The following is a 23,843-nucleotide window of genomic DNA, read 5'->3' as shown; positions in this document are numbered from 1 at the left end:
AGGCCCCGGGCCCCTCGGCTCTCTGGCATGGCCAAGAGGGCGGGTAGCCTTTGTCCTTCCTTCCTTGTTAATGTAGTATGTAGCCCTGCCTTCCCATGGTCCCCCTGCCGTGGACCCCCAAAACTTTGGGCTTCCCGCTGAAGCCCCTCTGAGCCACTGGACCCCCAGGTTGATGAGGGTCCCTGGTCTTGGCTGGTGCTGGCTCCTGTCCCGGGCTGGTGGGACATGAGGCTCAGCTGCTTCCCTGTCCACACACAGGCTTTGCCTTCTGCCGGGAAGGCCGGCTCCCTGCTCCCCTCATCGTGAATTTGACCCCCCGTGCAGTGATTTCCGCCATTCACATCACCCATTGCCCGCCCACCCGCTTTTCATGTAACCGGGACACTCCGGCTCCTCCCTGGCCCGCCAGGATGGCACAGGGCCAACAGCTGCCCTGCCATGACGCCACTCATCTCCTCATTGCCGCTCCTCATTCAGAGCCCTCTTGGGTGGTCCTGGGAAGTCGGGGGTGGGGGGGGAGGGGAGGGTCTGAATTCCACGGACCCTCCACAAGGTCCGAGGTCCGTCTGGGTCTGCCCCTAGCCTCTCCTGCACCTGCTGAATGAGGAATCATTCCTCTGTCCTTTGGGGCACCCGTTTGCTTTAGGACAAAACCCAGTGTGAGCTGAGCCAGCCCTAGGACAGTGACATTTCAGGGTAGAAAGTGACATTTGATAATCCTATTATACATGGCTGAGCTGAATCAGACAGCGCCTGCCCTGGCATGATCCCCGATAGATTGTGCGAACCCCAGAGGCTCTCAAACTGAATTAAAATGTTGTCACAGATTTTTGCCTGAAGTTCCAAAGTGACCTTTCAGAAACCTAATCTTGGGGAGGCAGCTTTTGAGAGTCGTTAGTCCAATGTCGTTACCTGAGCTCACTTCAGAATGCTAGGGAGGTGACTTCCGGCCTGCGGTGCGGACCCTGCCTGGGGGCCAGACCCTGCCTGGGGTGCAGACGGCAGAGACTGAGGCGTGCGTGGGCTGTTGCAGTGCTTTCTGGGCTCGCTGCGGTCAGGGTGCCTGCATTTGCATGCCCTCACCTTCCACATTTGCATTTTCTTGACATTTCTGCTCTTGCATTCTGTCCCATCTCACGGCTTGCCACCACGGCGCCCCGGCCCCTAGGAGGGTCCCTCGCCATCAAGACTCGAAAGTGCTCTGGTCTCCACGCTGTTGGGATTTGCAAGGTTTCTCCGTCTGCATCTGCGAACAGTTATTTGCAGTTGATTTCTGTTTTAGGAACAGCAGTTGGATGAAAAGGACGCCCGGCGTTTCCAACTTAAAATCGCAGAGCTAAGCGCCATCATTCGGAAACTCGAGGACCGGAACGCCTTGCTGTCGGAAGAGAGGAATGAGCTGGTGAGCACAGCCGGCGGGGGCGGGGCTGGGTCCGTGGGCTTAGGGCTGCAGCCCACTTCCAAGTTCCTCGTGGAAAGGAGCGATGGTGACGAGGGCGGGCTTGTGCCCAGGCCTCTTGGCTGTTTCCAATAAAACTTTGCTAACAAAACCAGGTTAAGGGCCAGCTATGGGCCTCAGACCCTGTTGGCTGATCCCGGCTCTGCATCATTGGGCAAAAGTATCCTCCGTTCTTCACATTATCTGAGGACCTCCGCCTGCAGGGGCGCCATCACCGTCAGTCCTTGCAGCCACTGGGGTTTCTGAGTGGCTTGTCCCCTGGATGAGAGCTGCTCAAGGCTCCCGAGGGTCCTGGTCCCACAGCTCTGACTGGACTCGACTCCAACCCTCAGCTGTCGCCAAGCTTGTTCTGCTCAGCTTGCAGGTTCCAGAGGGCGACCTGCTGGTTCTCCGTGACGCCTAAAACAATCGTGCTTGCAACTAATTTTGTCTTTCAGCTAAAGCGTTTAAGAGAAGCTGAAAGCCAGTATAAGCCGCTGCTGGATAAAAACAAGCGCCTCACTCGGAAAAATGAGAGTCTCTCACACACGCTGCGTCGGATGGAAAACAAGTTAAAATTTGTCACTCAGGAGAACATAGAAATGGTAAGGGGCCCTGGCCTGTCCATCAGCCAGCAGGAGGGTAACCATGACAACCTCTTCCGCTTCCCCCCACAAGGTTTGACAGGATCCCGGTGGCCCTCCGGCTCTTGCTCCAGCCTCTGGTCTCCTGTGGGGATAGGAGCTACCAGGGCCTTAGGTGAGGGTCTGGGTGTCGCCTGCCTGGGGGGTGACAGGGAGTAAGATTCTGAGCAGTCACATCCCCACCCCCAGGCCACCTTCCACCTCTGAGCACCTGGAGCAGAGGTGGTGGGAGCCCAGGACTGGCCGTGAGAGAAGGGAACAAACCGATCGGGCAGGGCCACCGGCCAGGGGCCCAGGGGTGCCCACTCCTGCCGCCACCACTAAGCAGGTGGGGGTGATTGGCTGGTGTCGTGTGGGTTTCTTCTGCCCCTGAGGGCCCCAGGGGCCCTGAGTGAGAGTTTAACCGGGGATGTGAGAAAGGGGGGAGGTGGGAGGAGTGCCCTCCACACCCCCTGTGCAGAGCCCCCTCTTTTTACACTCTGACTTTGGGGATGGCCAGGGGGTGTGAACTGGCACGGACAGCTCACATGTTTCCCCATGGGCCCCGAGCCAGGCCGCCCAGCCCTCCCCCGTTTCAGGTGCTGAGATGCAGCCTCGATTTCCCAGGCTCTACGGCCGGGCTGCTCCATGGCCTGAGCAGAGAGCAGGAGGACCCTGATTCCCGTTGCCTAGACCAGTGATGGCGAACCTATGACACGCGTGTCAGAGGTGACACGCGAACTCATTTTTTTGGTTGATTTTTCTTTATTAAATGGCATTTAAATATATAAAATAAATATCAAAAATATAAGGCTTTGTTTTACTATGGTTGCAAATATCAAAAAATTTCTATCTGTGACACGGCACCAGAGTTCAGTTAGGGTTTTTCAAAATGCTGACATGCCGAGCTCAAAAGGTTCGCCCTCACTGGCCTAGTCGGACGGCCCTGATCCACCCTGTGAGTGACATGGTCTGGTTGGCTTTTCAGAGACAAAGAGCCGGGATCATAAGGAGACCCAGTTCCTTAAACGACCTGGATCAGAGTCAAGATGAGAGAGAAATTGACTTCTTGAAACTCCAAATTGTGGAGCAGCAGAACCTCATAGACGAGCTGTCCAAGGTGCCGTCCAGCCCCTTTCTCTCCCTTCTCCGCTGCCCCCTGGAGGTTCCACCCGGAGCCCCTTGCCCTGGGGGTCTGCCCAGAGGAGCCCACAGGAGGCGGGGGTTGTTTGTCCTCCTGGCCCCTCCCTGGGTTCGTCTCGGCTGGATCCCTGCACCGGTCACGCTGGCCATGGCCCCCTCGGGACCAGGGGTTTCAGGAGCCACAACACCAGTGCTAGGGCCATGGTGACCACAACCCGGGGCTCAAAACAACAGCCACGTATTCCCTCTCAGTTCTGGAGGCCAGGACCCCAAATCAAAGTATAAGAACTTATGGGGGACAGGAAGCGAAAAAATCAACACAACTTTCAAAAGGCCAGCTCGCCCTGCACTGAGGGCCCTGGGTGCTTCCGCGGGTCACGGGGCTGGGGACCAGCTGAGGGCGGGAGGAAGGGCCATCAGGGCCGAGTGAGGCCGTCCCTCCCAGGGCAGGGGGCGGGGGGGGGGGGCAGGCCATGCTGCGGTCAGGAAGCGGCAGAGGTTGGGGGGTGCAGGACTCGGGGTCTGCTCTCTGAGTCTCCAGGCGAATGTCCTCTCTTCCAGACCCTGGAAACGGCCGGCTACGTGAAGAGCGTGCTAGTAAGTACACTCAGCATTGCCTGTCCTCGCTGTTTCTGCTGCCCTATTCCTGGGGCCCCGCCTGTGCCCATGGCTCCTTCCAGGCCAGACAAGTGGCCGTGCCAGCTCCCAGGTGGATTTTGTGGCCACAGTGCTACCTGCCCCGAGGCTTTGCCGTGGGGGCCACGTGTGCCCCTTTGGCGGGTGGCAGTGCCCAGCTCTGCTCAGTACTGAGTCACTTATTCAACCAGAGGTCAGAGGGCTCTCCTCTCTGGGGCCCTTCCCCCCACCGTGGGTTCCCCAGCCCTGCCGGCATGCACCCACGGGCTGGGCTGGTTGGTTCGGTCATGCTCACAAAAATGCAGCCTCACTCCCCAGAGAGAAGCAGGCCACTGGCCTCCTTATACATTCATGGGGTCCATGCCCACATCTGTGGGCTCCCCACGTGCAGGCATCTGCTCAGAGGCCGCAGTGGCTGGCTCATCCGTCCCCTCAGGTCCCATTTCTGTTCCTGCCACTCAAATCCCCTGCCCCCACGTGGGCCCCCCAGCCAAGCACCGCCGTAAAAGAAGCTGGGGGGCCCATGAGTGTGGTGAGCCGAGCCACCTAAACAGGCCAGGCACTCCGCCAGCCCGAAGAGTGGGGACGAGCCGTACACCCCTGCAGACGCCTGGGCAGGCCGTGGGCTCAGCGTGTTTATGTCGGTGTGGCTAGTACGCCAGCCTGTCTACAGCCACCCATGCTAACACGGAACCTTGACCGTGTATTTGAAACGGAGAGAGCTGTGCAATTACTCAAAAGCATCTCTTCCACGGGTTTCTGCAGGAGCGTGACAAGCTTTTGAGATTCCGGAAACAGAGGAAGAAGATGGCCAAGCTGCCCAAGGTCAGTGAGGGGACGTCGGCGTAGGCGCCCAGAAAACGTGTGTTGTAAAAGCCGCCTGCGAGGGAGGAATCTCTCCCTTTGGAAGTGAAAATAAAATGATTTTTTTTTATTTCTAAAAATTGTTACTGTGATATGACCAAGGCAGGACCCAAAGGAAATAATTCGGTTCATACTTTCAAATTTAAAAATCCAGCCGTATTTCTTTTTCTTTTTTTAAAATCCTCACCCGAGGATATTTTTCCATGATTTTTTAGAGAGAGGGAAAGACAGAGAGAAATATCGATGTGAGAGAGACACATCGGTTGGTAGCCTCTTGCACGCACACCAACCAGGGCCCAGGCTGGCCTCCTTACACATTACAAACGAGAAACATGCCCTTGACCAGAATCGAACCCAGGACCCTTTGGTCTGCAGGCCGATGCTCTAGCCACTGAGCCAAACTGGCTAGGGCCAGCCTTATTTCTTTCACATTTCCAAGAGAAGATATGAACTCATGACAATAATAAGGAGGGGGAGGAGCCAGCCTGGGACCCTGGGGCCCTGAGGATCTGCAGGCCGCAGCCCCCACCCCACCCCCACCCATAGGCCCCACGCAGGCCCCTCCCTCGAAGACCTGGGTCATTTCTCTGCTGCACAATCCTTTGTGATAAACCTGTGATTTTTATTAGAGGGCATGTGGGAGACATTTCCTAAGGACCTGACTCATGTCCTGCTTTTTGCAGAGCATGTGTGTTTTTGTTAGGTTGTGAACAATCAGCCATGTTCGTCATGTGAGCTGTGAGAAAGGCCCACAGGAGGCCTGAGAGGTGTCGGGTCATTTGAGGGTGTTTAGGGGCTCTCTGAGGCTGAGAGCCCGACAGCAGGCTCTAGCAGCGTGGACGGGCTCGGGGAGGCTCACTCTCTCCACCGGGCCAGGTGCTCCGTGAGATGAGAGGAGGGACAGGTCGGTGAGTCAGGAGCCATCAGTGGGCAGGATGGGCTTGAGGGCCGAGGGCAGGGATTGGTTGCCACCACACACTCCAGCCTTGATGGCCAGTGGACCGGCCATGAGCGGGCACACACAGCGTCCGGGGGAGAGGGGAGCCTGGGTTGCCAGTGTCAGAGGGGAGCTGTGGGGTGTCCCTCAGACAGGGCTCTCCCACGAGCTGGGGAAGGACCAGCTTTGGCTCTTGTTTTTACTTTTATTCTAATCTGCCGAGGACAATGCTTTGAAAACACAATAAAAAGGAATCACTAGACACTGGACGCCAGGCTAGTGCTCACTGTTAGTCCTGTGGCATGCCACCTGCACAGGGGCACCCGAGTGCCGCTGCCCTGGGCCCCGCAGAGCTGGTCCCGCGGCCGTGCTCAGTCCCTACCATGAAGGTGGCCCACCTCTCCATAGACCTCCAGCCCCTCGGCCCTTCGCCAGCCCCACTTCCAGAAGGACCACATGGCAACCCCTTGCCCTGAGGTCGGGCAGCCGCAAGGAGCCTGGCGTGCGCTGGGGCGTGACCCTGCAGCTGGCCCACAGCCGGCGGGAGCGGCCCCTGGGGCTGGCGGCTCGGCCCCGCTGGGTTTGAACTAACGCTGTCCCTTTGACCAAAGCCGGTGGTCGTGGAGACCTTCTTCGGATACGATGAAGAGGCTTCCCTGGAATCTGACGGCTCTTCCATATCCTACCAAACCGACAGGACGGACCAAACCCCGTGCACCCCAGACGATGACCTGGAGGAGGTAAGGGGGCGGGCAGGGGCAGGGGTGGGCGCCGCTCCCTGCAGAGGTGCCACAGTCCACAGTTTGGCACCAGGAGAAACACTCCTATTGCTGCTGCCCCGCTGCTGGCCCCCCCTTTCTCCGAGCACACGCTCTGTGCGTCACCGTCCAGTGCCCCCTCTGCAGAGGTGCAGAGAAGAGAGCTCCCGCCCTCTCAAGGGGCTGCATGCGGGAGGTCTGAACCCCAGCCGGGGTCGGCACCATTGCCAAGGGCACATGCCAGGATGTGCACGGGCAGCAGAAGCTCTCTGATAAAAACACGGCCAGGGTGTCCCACTGACAGCCCCTTCTTTTGGAAGGATGCCAACCTCAGATCCAGGCAGCCACCTGAGCCTGGCTGGCCCTGCCCTGCGGCCAGGGGACAAGGAGTGGCCGGTGGTCCACTGCCCAGACCAGGCCCAGGGGGCACTGAGGCCATGGTGGGGCCGCCCCTGGTAGGTCTGGCGGATGCCTCAGGGCCAGGGAGCTGCTTAGCGCTCTCAGACACAGCAGCGCACTTGCCGCCATAAGCCTCAGGGAACAGGATGGGGCTGGGGGAGCTGGGCCAGGTTAGGGTTCCTGGGCCTGGTTGCTCCAGACATGGCCGCCTCCCTCCCCCCCCCCCCCCCCACGCAGACCTCTGGCTTGTTTTCTGACCAGTGAACCCTTCGGGTCCAGTGGGGCCTCAGGAGGCAGCATCAGCCACCTGCCCTCTCCAGGTGGAAGCCCAGTGGGGCCCTGGCCTTGGCCTTCCAGCCCAGGGACTCAGACTCACCTCCTGGGCCCCCAGGCCGAGGCCTGGCACTGACGCTGTGTCTGTGCGCCTCTCCAGGGCATGGCCAAGGAGGAGACGGAGCTGCGGTTCCGGCAGCTGACCATGGAGTACCAGGCCCTGCAGCGCGCGTACGCCTTGCTGCAGGAGCAGGTCGGAGGGACGCTGGACGCAGAGCGAGAAGTTAAGGTCTAACTGACTTCCACTCCAGTGGGACCTCCCCACTTGACCCCGGCCACGGCAGGGACATAGGCATCACCCCACCTCCCGCCCCCCCCCCCGGCCCTTCACTTCCTCCCCCTCCCTCTCAGTGTGACCCGTGCCCAGACAACTAGGAGCCAGTGTTGGGGGAGCCGGCGCTGGCTGGGCTGGGCTGGGGCCTGGCCGAGCTGTGCTGGTGACCCCCAGAGAGCATGTTCGTTAGCTTTGCTCCGGGCCGTGGTGGAGGTCGTAGGGCCTGCAGCTCCTTGAAGGTGAAGCCGCCTTCCTTGCACACCTGGCAGTGGTGCTTTTAGGGAGCTGCCCCCCAGCGGAGGCACAGAGGTGAGGGAGGGCCAGCATTTGAGCTCAGGTTTTGAAATTTGCTGAGATTATTCATTCATCCAACACATGCTGAGCTCAGATGCTGTGCCCACCTGCTGCCCCTTAGGGGAGAGGAGGCCCCGAGTTGAGGGACCCCCCCAGGCCCTGTGCCCAGCTGGCCCCAAACGCTTTCATCCATTTGCCCTGGAAACTGTGCCCAGGGGAGCAGGAATGCCTATGCCCAGGGGAGCAGGAGCGCCCTGTAGTTCAGACATCAGAGGGAATTAACTCACAGGAGGGGGCTGGGCCCCCTGGAAGCCCCGGTGGCACTTAGGCGGCTGGTTTTGTAAACAAGGGATAGGCTCGGAAAAGGAGGGAACCCAGAGCCGGCAGAGGGCGCACGCTGAAGGGAAGGCTCTGTCGGGGTCTGGGCTGCGATTGCTTTGCAAGCCCCTCTGAGTGTGGTCGCACTGTCATCAGGGACTGGACCAGGCCTGGCCCGCACCCCGCAGGCCCAGTCCTCCTTGGCCGTTTCACGCTGCACCGGAGGTTTTCCCCTAACAACCCCTCGGAACCAATCACAGATCATCCCCGTATCGAGTGAGGGCCTCCCTTCAAGTGAGCCGTGAGGTCCTTCCTCGCGGAGCACCCTTGCAAAGCTGCTAACGGCCACTTCCCCGCTAGCTGAACCCGCCGTCGCCCTCTGAGCCTCCGTCATGCGGGCACGTCCTGGCTCTTAGGGAAAATTTGATGTCTCTTCTCCGGTCCCACAGACCCGTGAGCAGCTCCAAGCAGAAGTGCAGAGAGCGCAGACACAGATAGAGGACCTGGAGAAGGCCCTGGCCGAGGAGGGCCAGGTGAGTGCGTCCACGGGGGCACATGGGTCTGACCAAAGCAGGGCTGGCCCCTCCTGTCTCCATCCAGGACCCCCAAGAAGTGGGTGATGTCATGGGTTGTCATTAGCAGGTGACAGTTGTCCTGAGGCGGCTGCTTCAGGAGCTGGGTGCTGCGCTCGTCTGTCGAACCCTCTGCTCCGCGGAACCGTGATTTAAATGTTGGCTGTATGACTGCACCCTGCAGTGCATTTATCCCTCTGTGTCCATTTCGTTTTCAAGGACATGAAGTGGATCGGAGAGAAGCAAGCCCTGTACCGGAGAAACCAAGAGCTTGTGGAACAGGTGCGCCTGACCCGCCCCGGAGCCCGGCCGGTCCCCTAGGAGAAGCACGATGTCTCTGTGCTCACGGACGCGTGCGGGTCCCTGCGGGCTGGGCTCTGGGCCAGGCACCCGGGCCAGTCACCACCCCCAGGGACAGCCAGAAGCTGCCGGGAAAGGCAGGGAGTTGACCTCACATGGCCTCCGGTGTCTCGCCCCTCTTTTATTTTTACAGATTAAGCAAATGGAGACGCAAGAGGCTCGGTTAAAACACGAGGTCCAGGATGTGAAAGACCAGAACGAGCTGCTGGAATTCCGGATCTTGGAACTGGAGGTGCGCTGTGGGCGGGGTGCTGGGCGTGAGCAGAGGTGGCCGAGTGGGGTCGCCCGCGGGGCTGGTGTGATGGAGGGCTGAGCCGGCCCCTCGTTCGGCCTTCCTGATGCGCAAATGTCGTGTTGACCACGTTTGGTGGCCTCTGTGGCTTCCCTGTGTTCCCTGGGCTGCTCCAGCACAGCCTCCATGGCGGGAGGAGCCGGGAGGGACCAGCGGCCCGTGCCCAGCCTTGCTCTCTGTCTAGGAGAGAGAGAGGAAGTCACCCGCCATCAACTTCCACCACATCCCCTTCGTGGACGGCAAGAGCCCCCTGCAAGCGTACTGTGAGGCGGAAGGCGTGACGGTAACCACCACCCCCAACTGTGTCCCAGCTGTGCCCACGCCCGCCCCCCGGCTGGCGCTCACCTCCCGCGTGTCCCTCGTGTCTTTGCCTCCAGGACATCCAGGTCACAGAGCTGATGAAGAAGCTGGACATCTTGGGGGACAACGCCGTAAGTGTATGTTGCTCTCCTGACTTGTGCATGCCTCCTCACGCCGTGGTCCGGGGCCCCCGTGAGCCCTCTGTGGTCCTGCCACAGGCGGCCCTGACCAGCCCAGCCACACCTTCCCTGTGGCCAGGGCTGCTTGAGATGGGCCCCAGGCATTTGGGAGAAATTCTGTTCCTTTCTCACGTTGTTCCTGTGCCCGTGTGGGTGGCGACCAGCACCCAAACGGGGTTTGGGGCCTCTGTTCTGCGAGGGTGGGGAGCCCACAGCCAATTCCTCAGCAGAGGCGCTTCTAGCCACATGTTCTCCCTTTCTGAATCCCGCTCCGTCTCTAACTCTTCCAAGCCCTGGCTGGGACGGATGCCGCACGCAACCCAGACTTGGGAGTCTCACTTTCTTGGTTGGGAGGGTGGTCAGAGACCATTAGTAACCCAAATCTCATTTAGGCCAGATTTCCAATTTCTACAACAAACACCCAGAAGGAATCCTAATTAGTGAAGGGACAAAGTAACTGTGTCTACATCCCAGCCTCCATCCTCTGTCCATTCATCTATCTTCATCCATCTATCCATCCATTTACCCATCTGTCCATCTTCCATTCATCCATCCATTCATTCTCCATCCATCCATTCATCCTACATCCATCCTCCATTCATTTATCCCTCAACCATTCATCCTCTAGCAAGCCAGCCTCCATCTATCCATCCTTCATCCTCCATTCATCTATCTTCATCCTCTCTCCTCCGTCCATCTATCTTCCATCCTCTCTCCTCTGTCCATCTATCTTCCATCCATCCATCCATCCATCCTCCATCCTCCGTTGTCCTCCATCGTCCGTCCTCCATCTATCCACCCTTAATCCTCCATTCTCCATCCATCAGTTCCCCATCTCCATCCTTTGTTCATCCACCCTCCAGCCTGCCTCCATCCATCATCTTACACTTGTTGAGTCCTCTGCCCAAGCGGTGGATCAACTGAACTAGGTGGCAGCCCCACTTCATACCCCAGAACTCCCCCCCTCCCTGCAAGGTGTACTAACAAACACATGGCTACAGCTGTCCTAAGGCCCTCGGGCTTCCCATCCTGGTCACTGCTCTCAAGAAAGAGCACTTAGACAAACTGTGCGCTTCTCACAGTACATGGAAGAAAAAGAAACACACACATGCAAATACACACACACACACACAAACACACGCTCACTCACAAGCACATACCAAAACCCAGACATGCATGCAGCCTGGCCAGTTTCCCGGAGGCAGGAAGGATGAGGGGCACTGGCCCCAGCCCCAGTACCGTGCCTGAGTCAGGGGTGCAGTGTGCCCCCATAGCACTTGGTCACTACCCCCACCCTATGCCGCCTGCACGGGTATCAGGTGGCAAGAGACCCCTGCCCTTAGGGAGCTCCTGCTGCAGAGGGAGTCATGGACAGCCCAGCTCTCACCACATCCTGTGTCCACATCCTCTGAGGATGCTCATTGGTCTCAAAACCAAACTCTCCCCACCTGGAGGGACCACCCAGGTGGGCTCCTTGGAATGAGACAGGAATAAAACATGCAGAAAAAAGGCAAAAACACCAAGGATGGGGACCATTTCACAGCCACGGTGTTTGATCTTTGCTCCACATTTGTCAGCGATGTTTTAATAATTCAGGGCTGCATATGCGAAGGGCTGACTTTACACAAAGATGGGGACACATTTATTGCTGCCTGCCTGCTGATATGCTGCCCACCATCCCATTCTGCCTCAGTGGGCTAATTAGACCATCATGGCCACCAGCAGTGAGAGGACCAGAGAGGACAGAAAGGAGAATGCACCCAGAGTGAACAGGGTCACAAACAGGATATCAGACTTCTGGGAGGGCGTTTTAATAAAAGCAGCCTTAGCTGTGGCCCCAGCCCCCCACCCTGCATCTGTTCAATGAGCCCCACCATGCACCCCTCATTCAGCCCCACCATGCACCCCTCATTCAGCCCCACCATGCACCCCTCATTCAGCCCCACCGTGCACCCCTCATTCAGCCCCACCATGCACCCCTCATTCAGTCCCGCTGAGCCCCCCTCATTCAGCCCCACCGTGCACCCCTCATTCAGCCCCACCATGCACCCCTCATTCAGCCCCACCATGCACCCCTCATTCAGTCCCACTGAGCCCCCCTCATTCAGCCCCACCGTGCACCCCTCATTCAGCCTCACCATGCACCCCTCATTCAGCCCCACCATGCACCCCTCATTCAGTCCCACTGAGCCCCCCTCATTCAGCCCCACCGTGCACCCCTCATTCAGCCCCACCATGCACCCCTCATTCAGTCCCACTGAGCCCCCCTCATTCAGCCCCACCATGCACCCCTCATTCAGCCCCACCACACACCCGTCATTCAGTCCCACTGAGCCCCCCTCATTCAGCCCCACCATGCCCCCCTCATTCAGCCCCACCATGCACCCCTCATTCAGCCCCACCATGCACCCCTCATTCAGTCCCACCACACACCCGTCATTCAGTCCCACTGAGCCCCCCTCATTCAGCCCCACCATGCACCCCTCATTCAGCCCCACCATGCACCCCTCATTCAGTCCCACCACACACCCGTCATTCACTCCCACTGAGCATCCATCCATCAGTCTCACCATGCACCTGTCATTCATCCCAGCTACCCCGATGGCCCTGCCCCTGACTATATGTCTATTCTGCTTTGACGCAGAATCTGACCAATGAAGAGCAAGTGGTCGTCATACAAGCCAGGACAGTCCTGACCTTGGCTGAAAAGGTAAGTGCTTGTGTGGATGCTGCCAGCAGGTCTCCCTCTCCATGCTCAGCTCAGAGAAATGCTGCTCCTGGGAGGGGGAAGGGTAGGGGGTTGCTAATCCTGTTGGCCTTGGAAGGCCTGGCACACACAGAGGTCAAAAAGCACCCACCATGCCCTGGCTGGTTTGGCTCAGTGGATAGAGCGTCGGCCTGCGGACTGAAGGGTCACAGGTTCAATTCTGGTCAAGGGCACATGCTAGGGTTGCAAACTGGATCCCTGGTGAGGGGCGTGGGCTGGAGCCTGTACTGGCCTGTACCCTGGGCACATGGAACTCAGGGAGACCACGGTGCCAGCACCAACCCAACTCCCGATGAGGGCGAGCTCTCCCCGCCAGGAGGAAGAGTAGGGGGGACACCGGGGCCAGGCCTGCCTCCCTCCTTCTGCAGGCTGTTTAGATGGAGGGGAGAGGGGATGGCACCCCAGGGTCATAGCCACCTGCTCTGTTTGTGTCCAGTGGCTCCAGCAGATGGAAGAGATGGAGACAGCACTGCAGCGGAAGATGGTCGACCTGGAGAGTGAGAAGGTGGGTGGGTGTCTCGCCATGTGGCCCGCACCCCGGCGTCACCAGGCCGGACCCCGAGGCTGAGACACAGGTCCTCTGTGTTTCAGGAGCTGTTCAGTAAACAGAAGGGCTACCTGGACGAGGAGCTGGACTACAGGAAGCAGGCCTTGGACCAGGCTCACAAGGTGAGAGGCATGTGCTGCTGACCCCTGGGGGACGGGGAAATGGGGAAAGTTCTCCTGCACCAGTGGGGTGTCTCAGGGGCCTGTGTGGGCCAGGCCTCATACCTGCCGGGAGAGCCTGGGCCAGTGTGACCCGTGGGGTCACTGCCTGCCTGTGTCCCCCTGACACCCCCTTGTCCGGCGAGCTCTGAGGATGCCCAGGCCTGTCATCAAACTTTTCGCCCCAGGAACGAGGGCACACAAGAGGAACCAAAGGGACATTTGAAATGAGGGGATAGCATTGAAGTCATTGAAATATGATTCATTTGCGAATTAACTGAACACAGTTAAGAAACACCTCTCTACTGGGATTCCTGCTGTGTTCGCCCCCACTCCCTGACCCACACATCGGCCTGCCGGTGGGAAACAGTTTCCCCCATGAAGGAACCCAAAGTTTCCTGCAGGAGGGAAGCGCCCTCCTGCTTTCTGGCCATTGGTTACCCGTGAATGAATGTCTCCCTGCAGGACCGTCCTAGTCCATGTGCCTTTGTCTCCCCCTGGGGTGCGAATCCGTAAAGTCTGAGCGTGTCATGTGCTGGTTCAGGAAACGCCGTCCAGGGGCCCCGGCGAGGTGACCTGAGTGAGGTGGCCCAAAGATGGGCTAGAAGCAGGCGTGGGGTCTGGGACTGCCCTCCACCAGCGGGGAGGCCTGGGGCCCCTCGGCCCCTCATGGTAAATAGGGGCCTTCATTCTCCTTCCCGGAGGTGTCAGGAGGGTCAGAGACGCCCCCGGTGGCCCGGGCTCCTGCAGAGCATCACTGCAGCCAGTCCAGGGCCCTCGGTGCAGTGGCTCGGAGCTGTAACACCGAGGGACGGGTGCCCGGCCCCACCGGGCGAGGACTAACCTCTCCCCTCCCACCCAGCACATCCTGGAGCTGGAGGCCATGCTGTTCGACGCCCTGCAGCAGGAGGCGGGGGCCAAGGTGGCCGAGCTGCTGTCGGAGGAGGAGCGGGAGAAGCTCAGGGTGGCCGTGGAGCAGTGGAAGCGCCAGGTCATGAGCGAGCTGCGTGAGCGAGATGCCCAGATCCTGCGCGAGCGCATGGAGCTCCTGCAGCTGGCACAGCAGGTGCGCCGGGGCGAGGGAGATGGTGCCATGAACATGCCCTCCAGTAGCCACACCCCATGACCACGCCCTATTAGCCACACCCATGCAGACCCTCCTGCCAGGCTACCTGCCCCTCCAGACTGGCCTCTGGGGCCACATCCACTCTCCTGGGACCCCTGACTGCCGGGTAAGGGCGTGGTGAAGGTGCCATCCGGGGAGCAGCAGCTTGTGGGCCGGGGAGCAGCCCCTGGTGTCCTCTGGCCAGTCCATTTCTAGGCAGCCTAGTGTGCAAGACATGCCTCCCCTGCCCCTCTCCCCTCCGCGTCCTGCATGACCTGGAAGGGACGTGGATGTGTACCCTGCTCAGAACACCCCAAACACAACGCCTGCACTTGCAGAAACAGGGGAGCTAGTCAGGGAGGCTACAGTGATTGTTAGGGACTAACGTCTGAGCAGAGGATTAGCCAGCTGCCAGGACCCTCACCCCAGACCCAGGGAGGTCAGTGTGGGACCTTGCCTGCGGCCCCCACCCCCACCAGGTGGCCGTGGTCAGAGCACTGCTGCCTCAGGGCGCAGGTGCTGTGGGCACACGCACACGTGCCTCTACTTGACACTGCATCTTAAAGGGCTTGAGCGCAGTACATCAGCAGTCACTCCACTGTAACATTTGAGAAGGACTGTGACTCGATTCCTCACCATTTCCTTGGGCTTCTAGCATCATGGTTTATAGTCTGACGTTGCAGGAGGTGGGAGGGGAGCGTGGCTGAGGGAGGGCCGTCCTCTTGTTGAGCGTAGCAAAGCCACGAGCTGGGATGGGCTGTTGTCTGTCTGGGAGTCAGGGCCAGCGGACCCGCCCGGTCCTGGACGCCCCAGGAAGGACAGGCTGAGGCTCCAGGCCCCTCACAGCACAACCGCGGGGCCCCCGTCCAGCAGGGCAGTGGCTCGGCGGCTCTGCACCAGGTCCCTGAGCGAGACCTTGAAAGCTGTCTTCCCGCGTGGTTTCCCAGGCAGCCTGCTGACCGAAGCCTTCCCTCCTTTTACCATTGCAGAGAATTAAAGAGTTAGAAGAAAGAATAGAGGCTCAGAAGAGACAAATCAAGGAACTGGAGGAAAAGGTAAAATAAATGCACATTTTGGGGCTTGTTTTGTTACCGGAGCGTCTGAAAGAGAGAAGGACCAATAACTCACACGCCGTCACTGGGTGCTGGCTGGGTCGGGGCACAGGAGAACAGAAAGAGGCTTCAGGGCCACAGCGGCTCTGGACCAGGAGCCTGGGGCCTGGGGCCTGGGGCGCCCCCTCTGCCATGGCCCAGCTGTGCGACCTCTCAGTTTCCCCAGCGGTGGCAGGTGTGCCGGACCAGCGACCCAGGCTCCCTGACAGCCGGCTGAGGCATTTGATTTGTCCAAGTTCCCCAAGCACGCTGGTCTGTAAACCCAGCTTCTGCAGGACAATGTCCCACTCAAAGACAGGCCGGCCGGCCAGGACGAGTCTTTTGTTTCTGGTCCTTAACACCATTGCTTCTCGGTTTAGGGAACTCGAGGGCTGGCATGGGTTTAGTTTGGGGCCACACAGCTTGGGGCCTGGGGCGGCTCTTTTCCTGGATCCCGGCCTGTCACGCGTGGGTCACGGTGCCCCGTCCACTCCCGGTATTAGTGCGACTCAGCGCTCCCCAGACCGAGCTGCATGGAGCAGGCCCGGGGAGACCTGACTCTTCCTGTGGGAGGACCTGACTCTTCCCTGGCTCTTTGCTTAGTTTAGGGCAGTTCTTTCCCTGTAATTTAGGGACATTTCAGTGGTCACTAGTGACCACTAGTGATGGGTCCTTGTGGTCAGTCCTGCCTGGGGGCAGACCTCATAGAGGGCCGGCTCCCCACTGAGTGCTGAGTGAAGAGGCCAGTCAGATCCGCTCCCGGCTGGTCCCTTCCAGAGAGCAGGAGGCTGGTGCTTGGACGGGTCTCCCTCAGCCACGGCTGCACATCCTCCCCGAAGAGCCAGCGGAGGCTCTGTGCTCACAGGGGGGAGGGTCCCCTCCTACAGCAGTCCTCCTACAGCTCGTCCCGCCCCACCCTGCTCTCCCCACCCCGCCCTGCCCACCCCTCCCGCCAGTGACAAAACCTGGGCACCTCACTGCCATCTGCCAAGCAATCTCGTCCCAGTAAGTGCCCAAGGCCGGCCCCTAGAGCTCCTCTCCCGCACTCCCTCCAATCTGCTCCCCCTCTTCACCACCCCAACCTGTGCCCCTGAGAGGCAGGGATGCACCAGGCACGGGCCTCCCGACTGTCCCCCACAGCCCTGCCCCTGGCCAGTGCGAGGTCCCCCAGAGCATGTCTGTGTGGTGGCCGCACCATCACTCAGACCCAAGGTGTCTCCACCATCCCCCCTCCCGCCCCCCGAGGCGTGATCCTTAAACTGCTGGACACTGGCTGGCAGGATTGCTCCAGGCCCCACCGACCCTCATCTTGTTCTGTCTGCGACCACAGTGTTTCCTGCCAGAAGTACTACAACCTCTCTTTTCTCTCTCTTTCCCTCCATGTCTCTGCCCTCCCCTCCTTTTCAGTTTCTATTTTTGTTCTTATTTTTCTCCTTAGCTTTCATTCTGTGGTCATAGCTCGCCCGGGCACCCTGACGTGGTGAGTATGTCATTGCCTAGAGTTACCGGGCGAGGGTCCCATCTGCCTCCTGCCAGCCCAGGAGGTGCCCGGCAGCCCAGGACCCTCAGCCCCGGGCGGGGCCAGGATTCAGAGGGGCTGTGGTCGTCAGAGGGCTCAGGGCGCTTGCCTTTCTTGACAAGGAAGGGGGGCAAGGACTCCCCCCAGCACAGTGAAGGGCTGCGTGCGCCTCAAAAGCCTTGCGACTGTGTTTCCTGTGTCTGGGGCACGAGCGCTGACAGCGCACTGTCACGGTCTTTGTCCTTCCCCCGTGGGATCGGGTACGAGCCTGGGTCCCGCTGGAGGCCCGGCCAGAGAGGCTAGCCCAGGGGTGGGCAAACTTTTTGACTCGAGGGCCACAATGGGTTCTTAAACTGGACCGGAGGGCCGGAACAAAAGCATGGATGGGGTGTTTGTGTGAACTAATATAAATTCAAAGTAAACACCATTACATAAAAGGGTACGGTCTTTTTTTTCTTTAGTTTTATTCATTTCAAACAGGCCGGATCCGGCCTGCGGGCCGTAGTTTGCCCACGGCTGGGCTAGCCTCCCGGACGCGCTGGCTCGTTCACGTCCCTGATCGTGCTAAGCTGTGGGCCATCGCTGCGGCTTTCACGCCTGGGCCACACGTGGAGGTTGACCACCGCCTCCTCCCGAGACAAGATGAGAGGACACATCTATGTGTGTCCAAGGCACCGCCCTTCACAGGGTGCCGAGAGGACCTTCCCCGGGAGGGTGGCGGCCCTTTCCCAGGGGCCTCATCCTGCAGCCGCTGCCTGTCGCTGAGCCGCCGCCCTGACGTGTCCTTGTCTCTGTTCTTCCAGCCCCCAGAGGAGCCAGACCCCGTCCCTCTGGCTGGACTAGACGGCAGCAGGTGCCGGGGTGGCCAATGGAGACCGCCTCCGTCATCCCCGCGGACCCGGGAGGCTCTGGCCTGTGCGGACCCCCTCCTGTTAAGGAAGCGGCCGAGAGGGGGGCTGGAGCTGCTCTGAGCGGGCGCTGTCCACCCTGACGAGCCGGAGCGAGAACTAGTTTCCTGACTGGGCTCCTCGGGAAGAGCTTGGTCTTGGCTACTGGACCCTGGGGTCCCTCCTCGGGGCGCAGCCCCCCAGTCCCAGTTCCAGGGACACGAGTCCCCGAGCCTGCAGCCCACCCCTCCTGGTTCCCGCAGTAGCTGTTACTTGGTCTCCAAGGAGGATTCTCAGAAAAACGCAGGCGCCCCACAAAATGACAGAATCAGGCTATGGCCGCGATGGTGACCTGCGTTCCGGACGTCCCGAGGGCGGTCTCCCTGGGCCGCCACAGCTGGGCTACGCTGACGCTGCGACTCGCTCACTGGGGTCCCAAGCACTTACTGATGGACACGTCACGATGCCCTCCCTTGTTTGATGCTGATGCCCGTGGGCACAGATGGGGCCGCAGCTGCCACGCTGCTCCATGCCAACCCCCGCGGCCTCCTGACCACCGGAGATATGAAGGCTGAGGCCGCCCTGAGCCTTGGCTGGGAGCCTGGTGGGACTGAACATGACGACGGCAGGTGGACGACACGGCAGGTCCCCGGACAGGGCTCTGACCTCCTCATAGATCCTGGCGGCCACCTCCAGCAGCGCAGCCCAGACTCCATGGAGGCCTGGGTGCTGGTTGCCGCCCACCCAAGGCCTGAGGGTACAGGGAGCCGAGTGTGGTTGAAGCTGCCCTGTCCAGAACTCTGCCCTTCACACTCAGGGCACCTGGGAAGGTGAGGAGGGAGCCGGACGCCGAGGTGGCGAGCAGGTAAGGCACTGCCTCACGTCCATGGGGACAGCGCTTCCCTCCCGCCTGCTGGGGGCCCTTGGTGGGGCGCTGACCTCCATCTGACCACGGGACTCCACCTTATTTGATCCTGCTCAGTCCAGTGCGGCCTCTTTTAAATGTGGGTCAGTTTGCTGGGACGCTCCTCTGTGTCTATATGGGTGGGTGGGGCCAGGTGGGGGTGGCTCACTCCCCATTACCACCCCTGGACCAGGTCTGATCCCCAGAGGGTGTCCATGTAGGGGATCCTCACTGTCTCCTTCATGAGCTGACCCCATGTGGGCCTCCTCAGCCCAGACCCAGGACACACCCCAGGCCAGCCAAGGCCTCCCTGAGCCCCCTATGGACATGCCAGGGACTGTCCCTGAGCTATGTGTATGGCCTCATCTCTGCTCTGGGAAGAGCTTGTGAAAGGCCCCCCCACATCTGCTCCAGCCCCCACTGGATCTTAGCTCGCCCTGCCCCCCATCTTGCTGCCCCCAGAATCTTAAAAAAGAGAAAGCTTCCTACGTTATCTTATGGAGCCATCCTTCTCTCCAACCCCGACTCCCAGCTCAGCGGGCTTCCCGTGTGTCCCAGATGCATCCCAGCCACCTGGCCCCAGTCACCTCTGCTCCCTGCCCCAGGCCAGGGGGCAGTACAAGGGGGGAGCCCCAGGAGGGAGGAGGACAGGCGAGGAGGGAGGAGGGCGAGGTAAGGCTCTGGTGCCGGGCGAGCCAGGTCTGGTTTCCGAGTCTGTAAGGTGCCAACAGTGACTACCGAAGAGCCCCTGTGCCACACAGTGGGCACCGTCATTGTCCTTGTAGAAAGGGGAGCGAGCACTGAGCCGAAGCAGAGGCAGAGGCAGAGCCGGCCTGGGAGGAGGAAGAGCTGAGCCTGCCACCTGCTTATTCAGCAAGGGTCCGTGACGTTCCCTTCGTGTCTCAGATAGAACGTCCGCGTGTATGTTCCCTAAAGAGGCAGGCGGTGAGCCCGATAGGGGGCCCCAGCCCAGGCAGTATCTGGTCCCCCAGGGTGCTCAGCACAGCCTCGGGCTAGCAAGGTCCCTCTAGAGCAGCGGTTCTCAACCTGTGGGTCGCGACCCCTTTGGGGGTCGAACGACCCTTTCACAGGGGTCGCCTAAGGCCATCGGAAAACATACATAATTACATATTGTTTTTGTGATGAATCACTATGCTTTAATTATGTTCAATTTGTAACAACGAAATTGGGGGTCACCACAACATGAGGAGCTGTATTAAAGGGTCGGCATTAGGAAGGTTGAGAACCACTGCTCTAGAGCAAGCAAGCGGCCCATGGGCTGGGAGTTTGACATGCTTCCTCCGGAACAGAGTGAGACCTGCCTGGTCCTGCCTGGTGCTGGAGACACCCTGAGAGCCACACGAGGGCGCTCAAACCCCCACGGAGCTCAGGTGCCTCTCAGAGCGATCAGGAAAGTGCTGACCACCAGTGCCTGGCAAGGACAGTCCACAGTCACCGCCTGGCCTCAGAGCCACCCGTGGGGGGAGCAGCGGACATCGCACATCACAGGGGCACACGCCTGTATGGAAACATACTGCCCAGGGTCCCCGGAAAGGCTCCCGGGTGGCGGTGGCTTCTGTCCTGTGGGCATCACTCAGGGCCTCCCGTGAGCCAGCCCGGCTCTTTGCATTTGGGGCACAGTTTTGGCGGAAACACCTATTTTGCCCGTCGTTGTTCCCCTTCTTTGTCCTCTCTCACCCCCACTGTGAAGGACTCCTTTTTAAAAACAAAACCCCTCTGCTTGGCTGGACCACGTCCTGCTCTGTGGTTGGCCAGTCCTGCCTGGAGCGTCCTCCATGACCCCATGTCACCACACCCTGGGAGGCAGGGGCAGCGCTCTGGCTAGTGGGCATGCCTGGTCCCCATTGCACCGGGGGTGGTGGGGAGGGCCCGTCTGCCTAGTGCGGGCAGGAAGCTGAGATGAGGGGATTGCGTGTCAGCAGACCCAGATTTACAGCTCCTGGTGGGCAGGCCCTGAACGCCAAGAGCAGCCCCTCCTCTAGGCCCCTGGCGATTGCTCCTGCAGGCACCCCGCGGCCCAGAGAGGGGGCTCTGGTGTCACTTGAAATCCAGGGATAAGCTGCTGTCGTCCGGAACACTTCCAGTTAGTGAGCACCGCGTGTGCAGGGAGTAGGAATCTGAAAATATCTCCCATGGTCTCCACCATAACCCAACAACACTTCCGTCTTCGTCGCCTATATTGTTTTTTTTAAAAGGAACAAAATGTGTGTTTACTCACAGGAGTTTCACCTGAGAGTGAACAGCTTGATCTTTGAGGTTGTTCATGGGGGGCCGGCTGAGCTCAGGGAAGAGCCGTCCCCAGTCACTGCCTGCCTGTCTTGAGAGCAGGGACAGGGAAGCCTGCTGAAGTGGGGGAGCCCCCAGATGCCAGACGCTGACAGGACCCTGCCGGGCACCCTGCAAAGCTCCCCCCGGGTGCCAGCCCGCGTGGAAATGAGGCCTTCAGAGCTGAGGTCCGACGCGTGCTTGTCTGATGGCAGGTGGCGGGCTGTGTGGCGTCCCACTGCATGGGGCCACGGGGGAGACACTGCGTTTGCTTTTCAGAATTAACTGGCTTGAGGGGTCCCTGCTGGCCTGAGAGGCCACTCCAGCTCCTGTGCGTCCCCCTCACCGGTCCTTGTCACCGAGTTTCCTCCACCTTTGCCGTGTTGGTGCACAGAGCTGCCCTCGTCCTGATCCTGGCTCAGGCCGCCACGGGTTGGGAGTGGCCACTCGGAGATCTGTTCTTTCTAACATCTGTGGACGCAGTGACTTCCAACCACAGGACCCTGGCCCATCGCTGCCCTCCCCTGAGAGGTCACTGCTGTCCCAGGCCCAGGGCAGCACCTTGTCGATCGAGCTTTGTTGCAGACACGGGTGTTTCTGAAGGTATAGTTTGTGTTGTCTCTCCAGTCTTTACGGAGAGGAAAGGTGCTGTGCGTGTCTTCTGGCCATGCTTTCTGCACTTGCTATCACTGCGCCCAGACTCACCCGCCTTGTGTCTGCATGTCGTGGGCTTTCCTCCCTCTGACGGACACTTGGGTTTTCTCTTGTGAACGGTGCTTCTAGAACTTTCTTGTCAAGCCTGTGAGTGTGAGGGGCAGGGGCTTCTTCTGGGTATGTGTCCACCTGGGAGTCAAAACGGACACGATGCTCAGCCTCCGAGATACTGTGAACGAGGCTTTTCCGTTCCTGTTGGGCTTGAGGCGATTTACTTCTGCTCTTTGTTTAGAATCGTCCTGCTTTAGGTACGGCAAAGGCTTTCCTCTAACGGCCCTGGGAGATTTGCAGAGTCACAGGCGGAAATGGAGGCTTCCCCTCCCCCGCACTGCTCTGTGGTCCAGCCCAGTCTCTCGCAGCAGCTGCCCGGTGATGGGAAATGCAGCCATCTTGATTGGAGCAATAATGGGTCTTTTTAGTGGCACAACCATGGGGCCATTATCAGAGAGGTCAGTGTCAGAAAAGACAGCTGGACACCCCCTCGTGGGGCTGTGAGAGCTGCTGCCTGCAACCCAGACAGGAAACGGACAGGCACCGGTGGGGAGCAGGCAAAGTGCGTCTGTGTGACATGTGTGTGCGATGTGTGTGCGTGTGTGTGTGGTCAGGCAGAAGCCTGGCAGCCTGGGCAGTTGGATTCTGCGCCCACACTGGTGGGGGACTGTGCAGTTCACGTATATGCACAGTACAGAGATGAGATCAGCCACCTTCTCTGCAGGAGGGACCCAGCTGCCCTGGCTTCTACACACCCTTCCGGCCATTACCTGGAGGGCGTGGCTCTGACCTAGCAAGCCCTGGGCTGACGTGGACTTGGTGGGATCCTATGTGCTCAGATGGTTGGAAGGCGGGGAACGCACTCAGCGCCGGCCTCAGTCCCTACACCATGAGCACCCGCCCCATACCCACCTCTGGCAATGACCGCGTCCATCCTGACCCCCTGACGGCCCGTCACAGCAATGGTCCTCCAAAAACCAGGGCTGGGGGCTTATGCGGGGCCATGGGAATGGAGGACAGGCGCCCTTGATGCCCGGGGAGGGGGGATGCTGGGCGGAGGAGCGGTCAAGGCCAGAGGACACCACTATCCAGTGTCCCCAGGCCCCAGGGGAGAGGTGGGCAGCACCGAGGGGGTACACTGTGGCCCTGGAATCACCAGCCACGGCTGAGGTTAAGCCGCGAGTCTCTGATTCCCAGGTAACTGGGAGAAAACGCCAGGAAACAGGCCATGATGCTCGTGTAGTCACTTTCTATGAAGTGACTGTTAATGGAAAAAGTTTTTGCAGCCCCAGGAGCACAATTTCATAGAAACGGCTCCCCCACGGGAGTGAACCTGAGTCGCCTGGAGGCTCAGCTGCTTGGGGTGAGGCCCACCCCATCGGGAGGAGAATCTGCTTGCTCAGTCGGCTGACTCAGATGTCAATCTAGTCCAGACAACCTCACAGACACCCAGAATCCTGTTTGGCAAATGTCTGGGCAGCCACTGCCCGTCAGGCTGACACATAAAACCCACCAACTCTGCATTCAAGAGCCGGGCAGGTCCTCACCTGCGACCTGCTCCATAAAGGCAGCTGCTGCTTTTATTACGTGTTGACGAGGCAGCTGCAGCCGGAACAGGAGGAGGAGCCCTGGGCGGGGCACAGTGTGAGCGTGGCTCCCCCTGGAACGGAGGGCCCAACCCAGCACGCGTGAGCCCCACCGGGCTCTCCTCCGTGGGCGCTGGGGAGAGGGGACATCGCACACCGTGCAGGCCGGGCAGCGGTTGAGACCTGCCGATAGGTGAAGGGTCCCCAGGAGCGCTGTGAGGGAGGAAGCTAAGCTGGGTCTGGGAGAGGCCATTTATTTTTGACATTCCCCCCAGTCAGAGCTTTGGGGATAAAAGGCCCTGGCCCCACAGGGTTTGGGTTCTCATTTGTTTCTGTTTGGTTTGGAAATGTTTGGCTTCAGTTTCTCCGATGATGTGGGAAGGCTGTTGTAGCCCGTTCTCCCTTGTGCCAGGAGCCGATGACACCTATTTGTGTGGGTTATTTGGGGGCATCTGGGACACAGGAAGTAGGGGCGGTGCTTGGGGGCAGAGAGCAAAGGTCCAGGCTAAAGGGTCTCACCTGGCCAAGTACGTGTCTGTGGAATTGGGCCCTCGCCCACTTGGTCGTC

General features: G+C 59.8%; 1 protein-coding gene across 10 annotated transcripts in view; it reads left to right on the top strand.

The window, feature by feature from the left end:
- JAKMIP3 (Janus kinase and microtubule interacting protein 3) overlaps positions 1-23,843 on the top strand; it is a 50,632-nt gene that overhangs the window by 23,395 nt on the left and 3,394 nt on the right. For 2 of the 10 annotated variants that reach the window (XM_059661671.1, XM_059661675.1), the window contains 19 exons: positions 1,283-1,402; positions 1,897-2,043; positions 3,050-3,181; positions 3,766-3,801; positions 4,606-4,665; positions 6,253-6,381; positions 7,232-7,360; positions 8,467-8,550; positions 8,809-8,871; positions 9,083-9,181; positions 9,426-9,524; positions 9,619-9,678; positions 12,365-12,430; positions 12,924-12,992; positions 13,079-13,156; positions 14,055-14,258; positions 15,287-15,352; positions 16,827-16,868; positions 17,711-18,659. In XM_059661671.1, the coding sequence (XP_059517654.1) occupies positions 1,283-1,402; positions 1,897-2,043; positions 3,050-3,181; positions 3,766-3,801; positions 4,606-4,665; positions 6,253-6,381; positions 7,232-7,360; positions 8,467-8,550; positions 8,809-8,871; positions 9,083-9,181; positions 9,426-9,524; positions 9,619-9,678; positions 12,365-12,430; positions 12,924-12,992; positions 13,079-13,156; positions 14,055-14,258; positions 15,287-15,352; positions 16,827-16,868; positions 17,711-17,878 (1,851 nt within the window). In that variant the 3' untranslated portion in view covers positions 17,879-18,659. Of the gene's footprint in view, positions 1-1,282; positions 1,403-1,896; positions 2,044-3,049; positions 3,182-3,765; positions 3,802-4,605; positions 4,666-6,252; positions 6,382-7,231; positions 7,361-8,466; positions 8,551-8,808; positions 8,872-9,082; positions 9,182-9,425; positions 9,525-9,618; positions 9,679-12,364; positions 12,431-12,923; positions 12,993-13,078; positions 13,157-14,054; positions 14,259-15,286; positions 15,353-16,795; positions 16,869-17,710; positions 18,660-23,843 lie in introns of those variants that run through there. The other 8 variants (XM_059661672.1, XM_059661677.1, XM_059661674.1 and 5 more) reach the window with 5 other exon arrangements.

Source organism: Myotis daubentonii, chromosome 13, assembly GCF_963259705.1.
Source record: "Myotis daubentonii chromosome 13, mMyoDau2.1, whole genome shotgun sequence".
In the NCBI taxonomy this organism is placed as follows: Eukaryota; Metazoa; Chordata; class Mammalia; order Chiroptera; family Vespertilionidae; genus Myotis; species Myotis daubentonii.
This window is presented reverse-complemented; position numbering and strand designations above follow the sequence as displayed.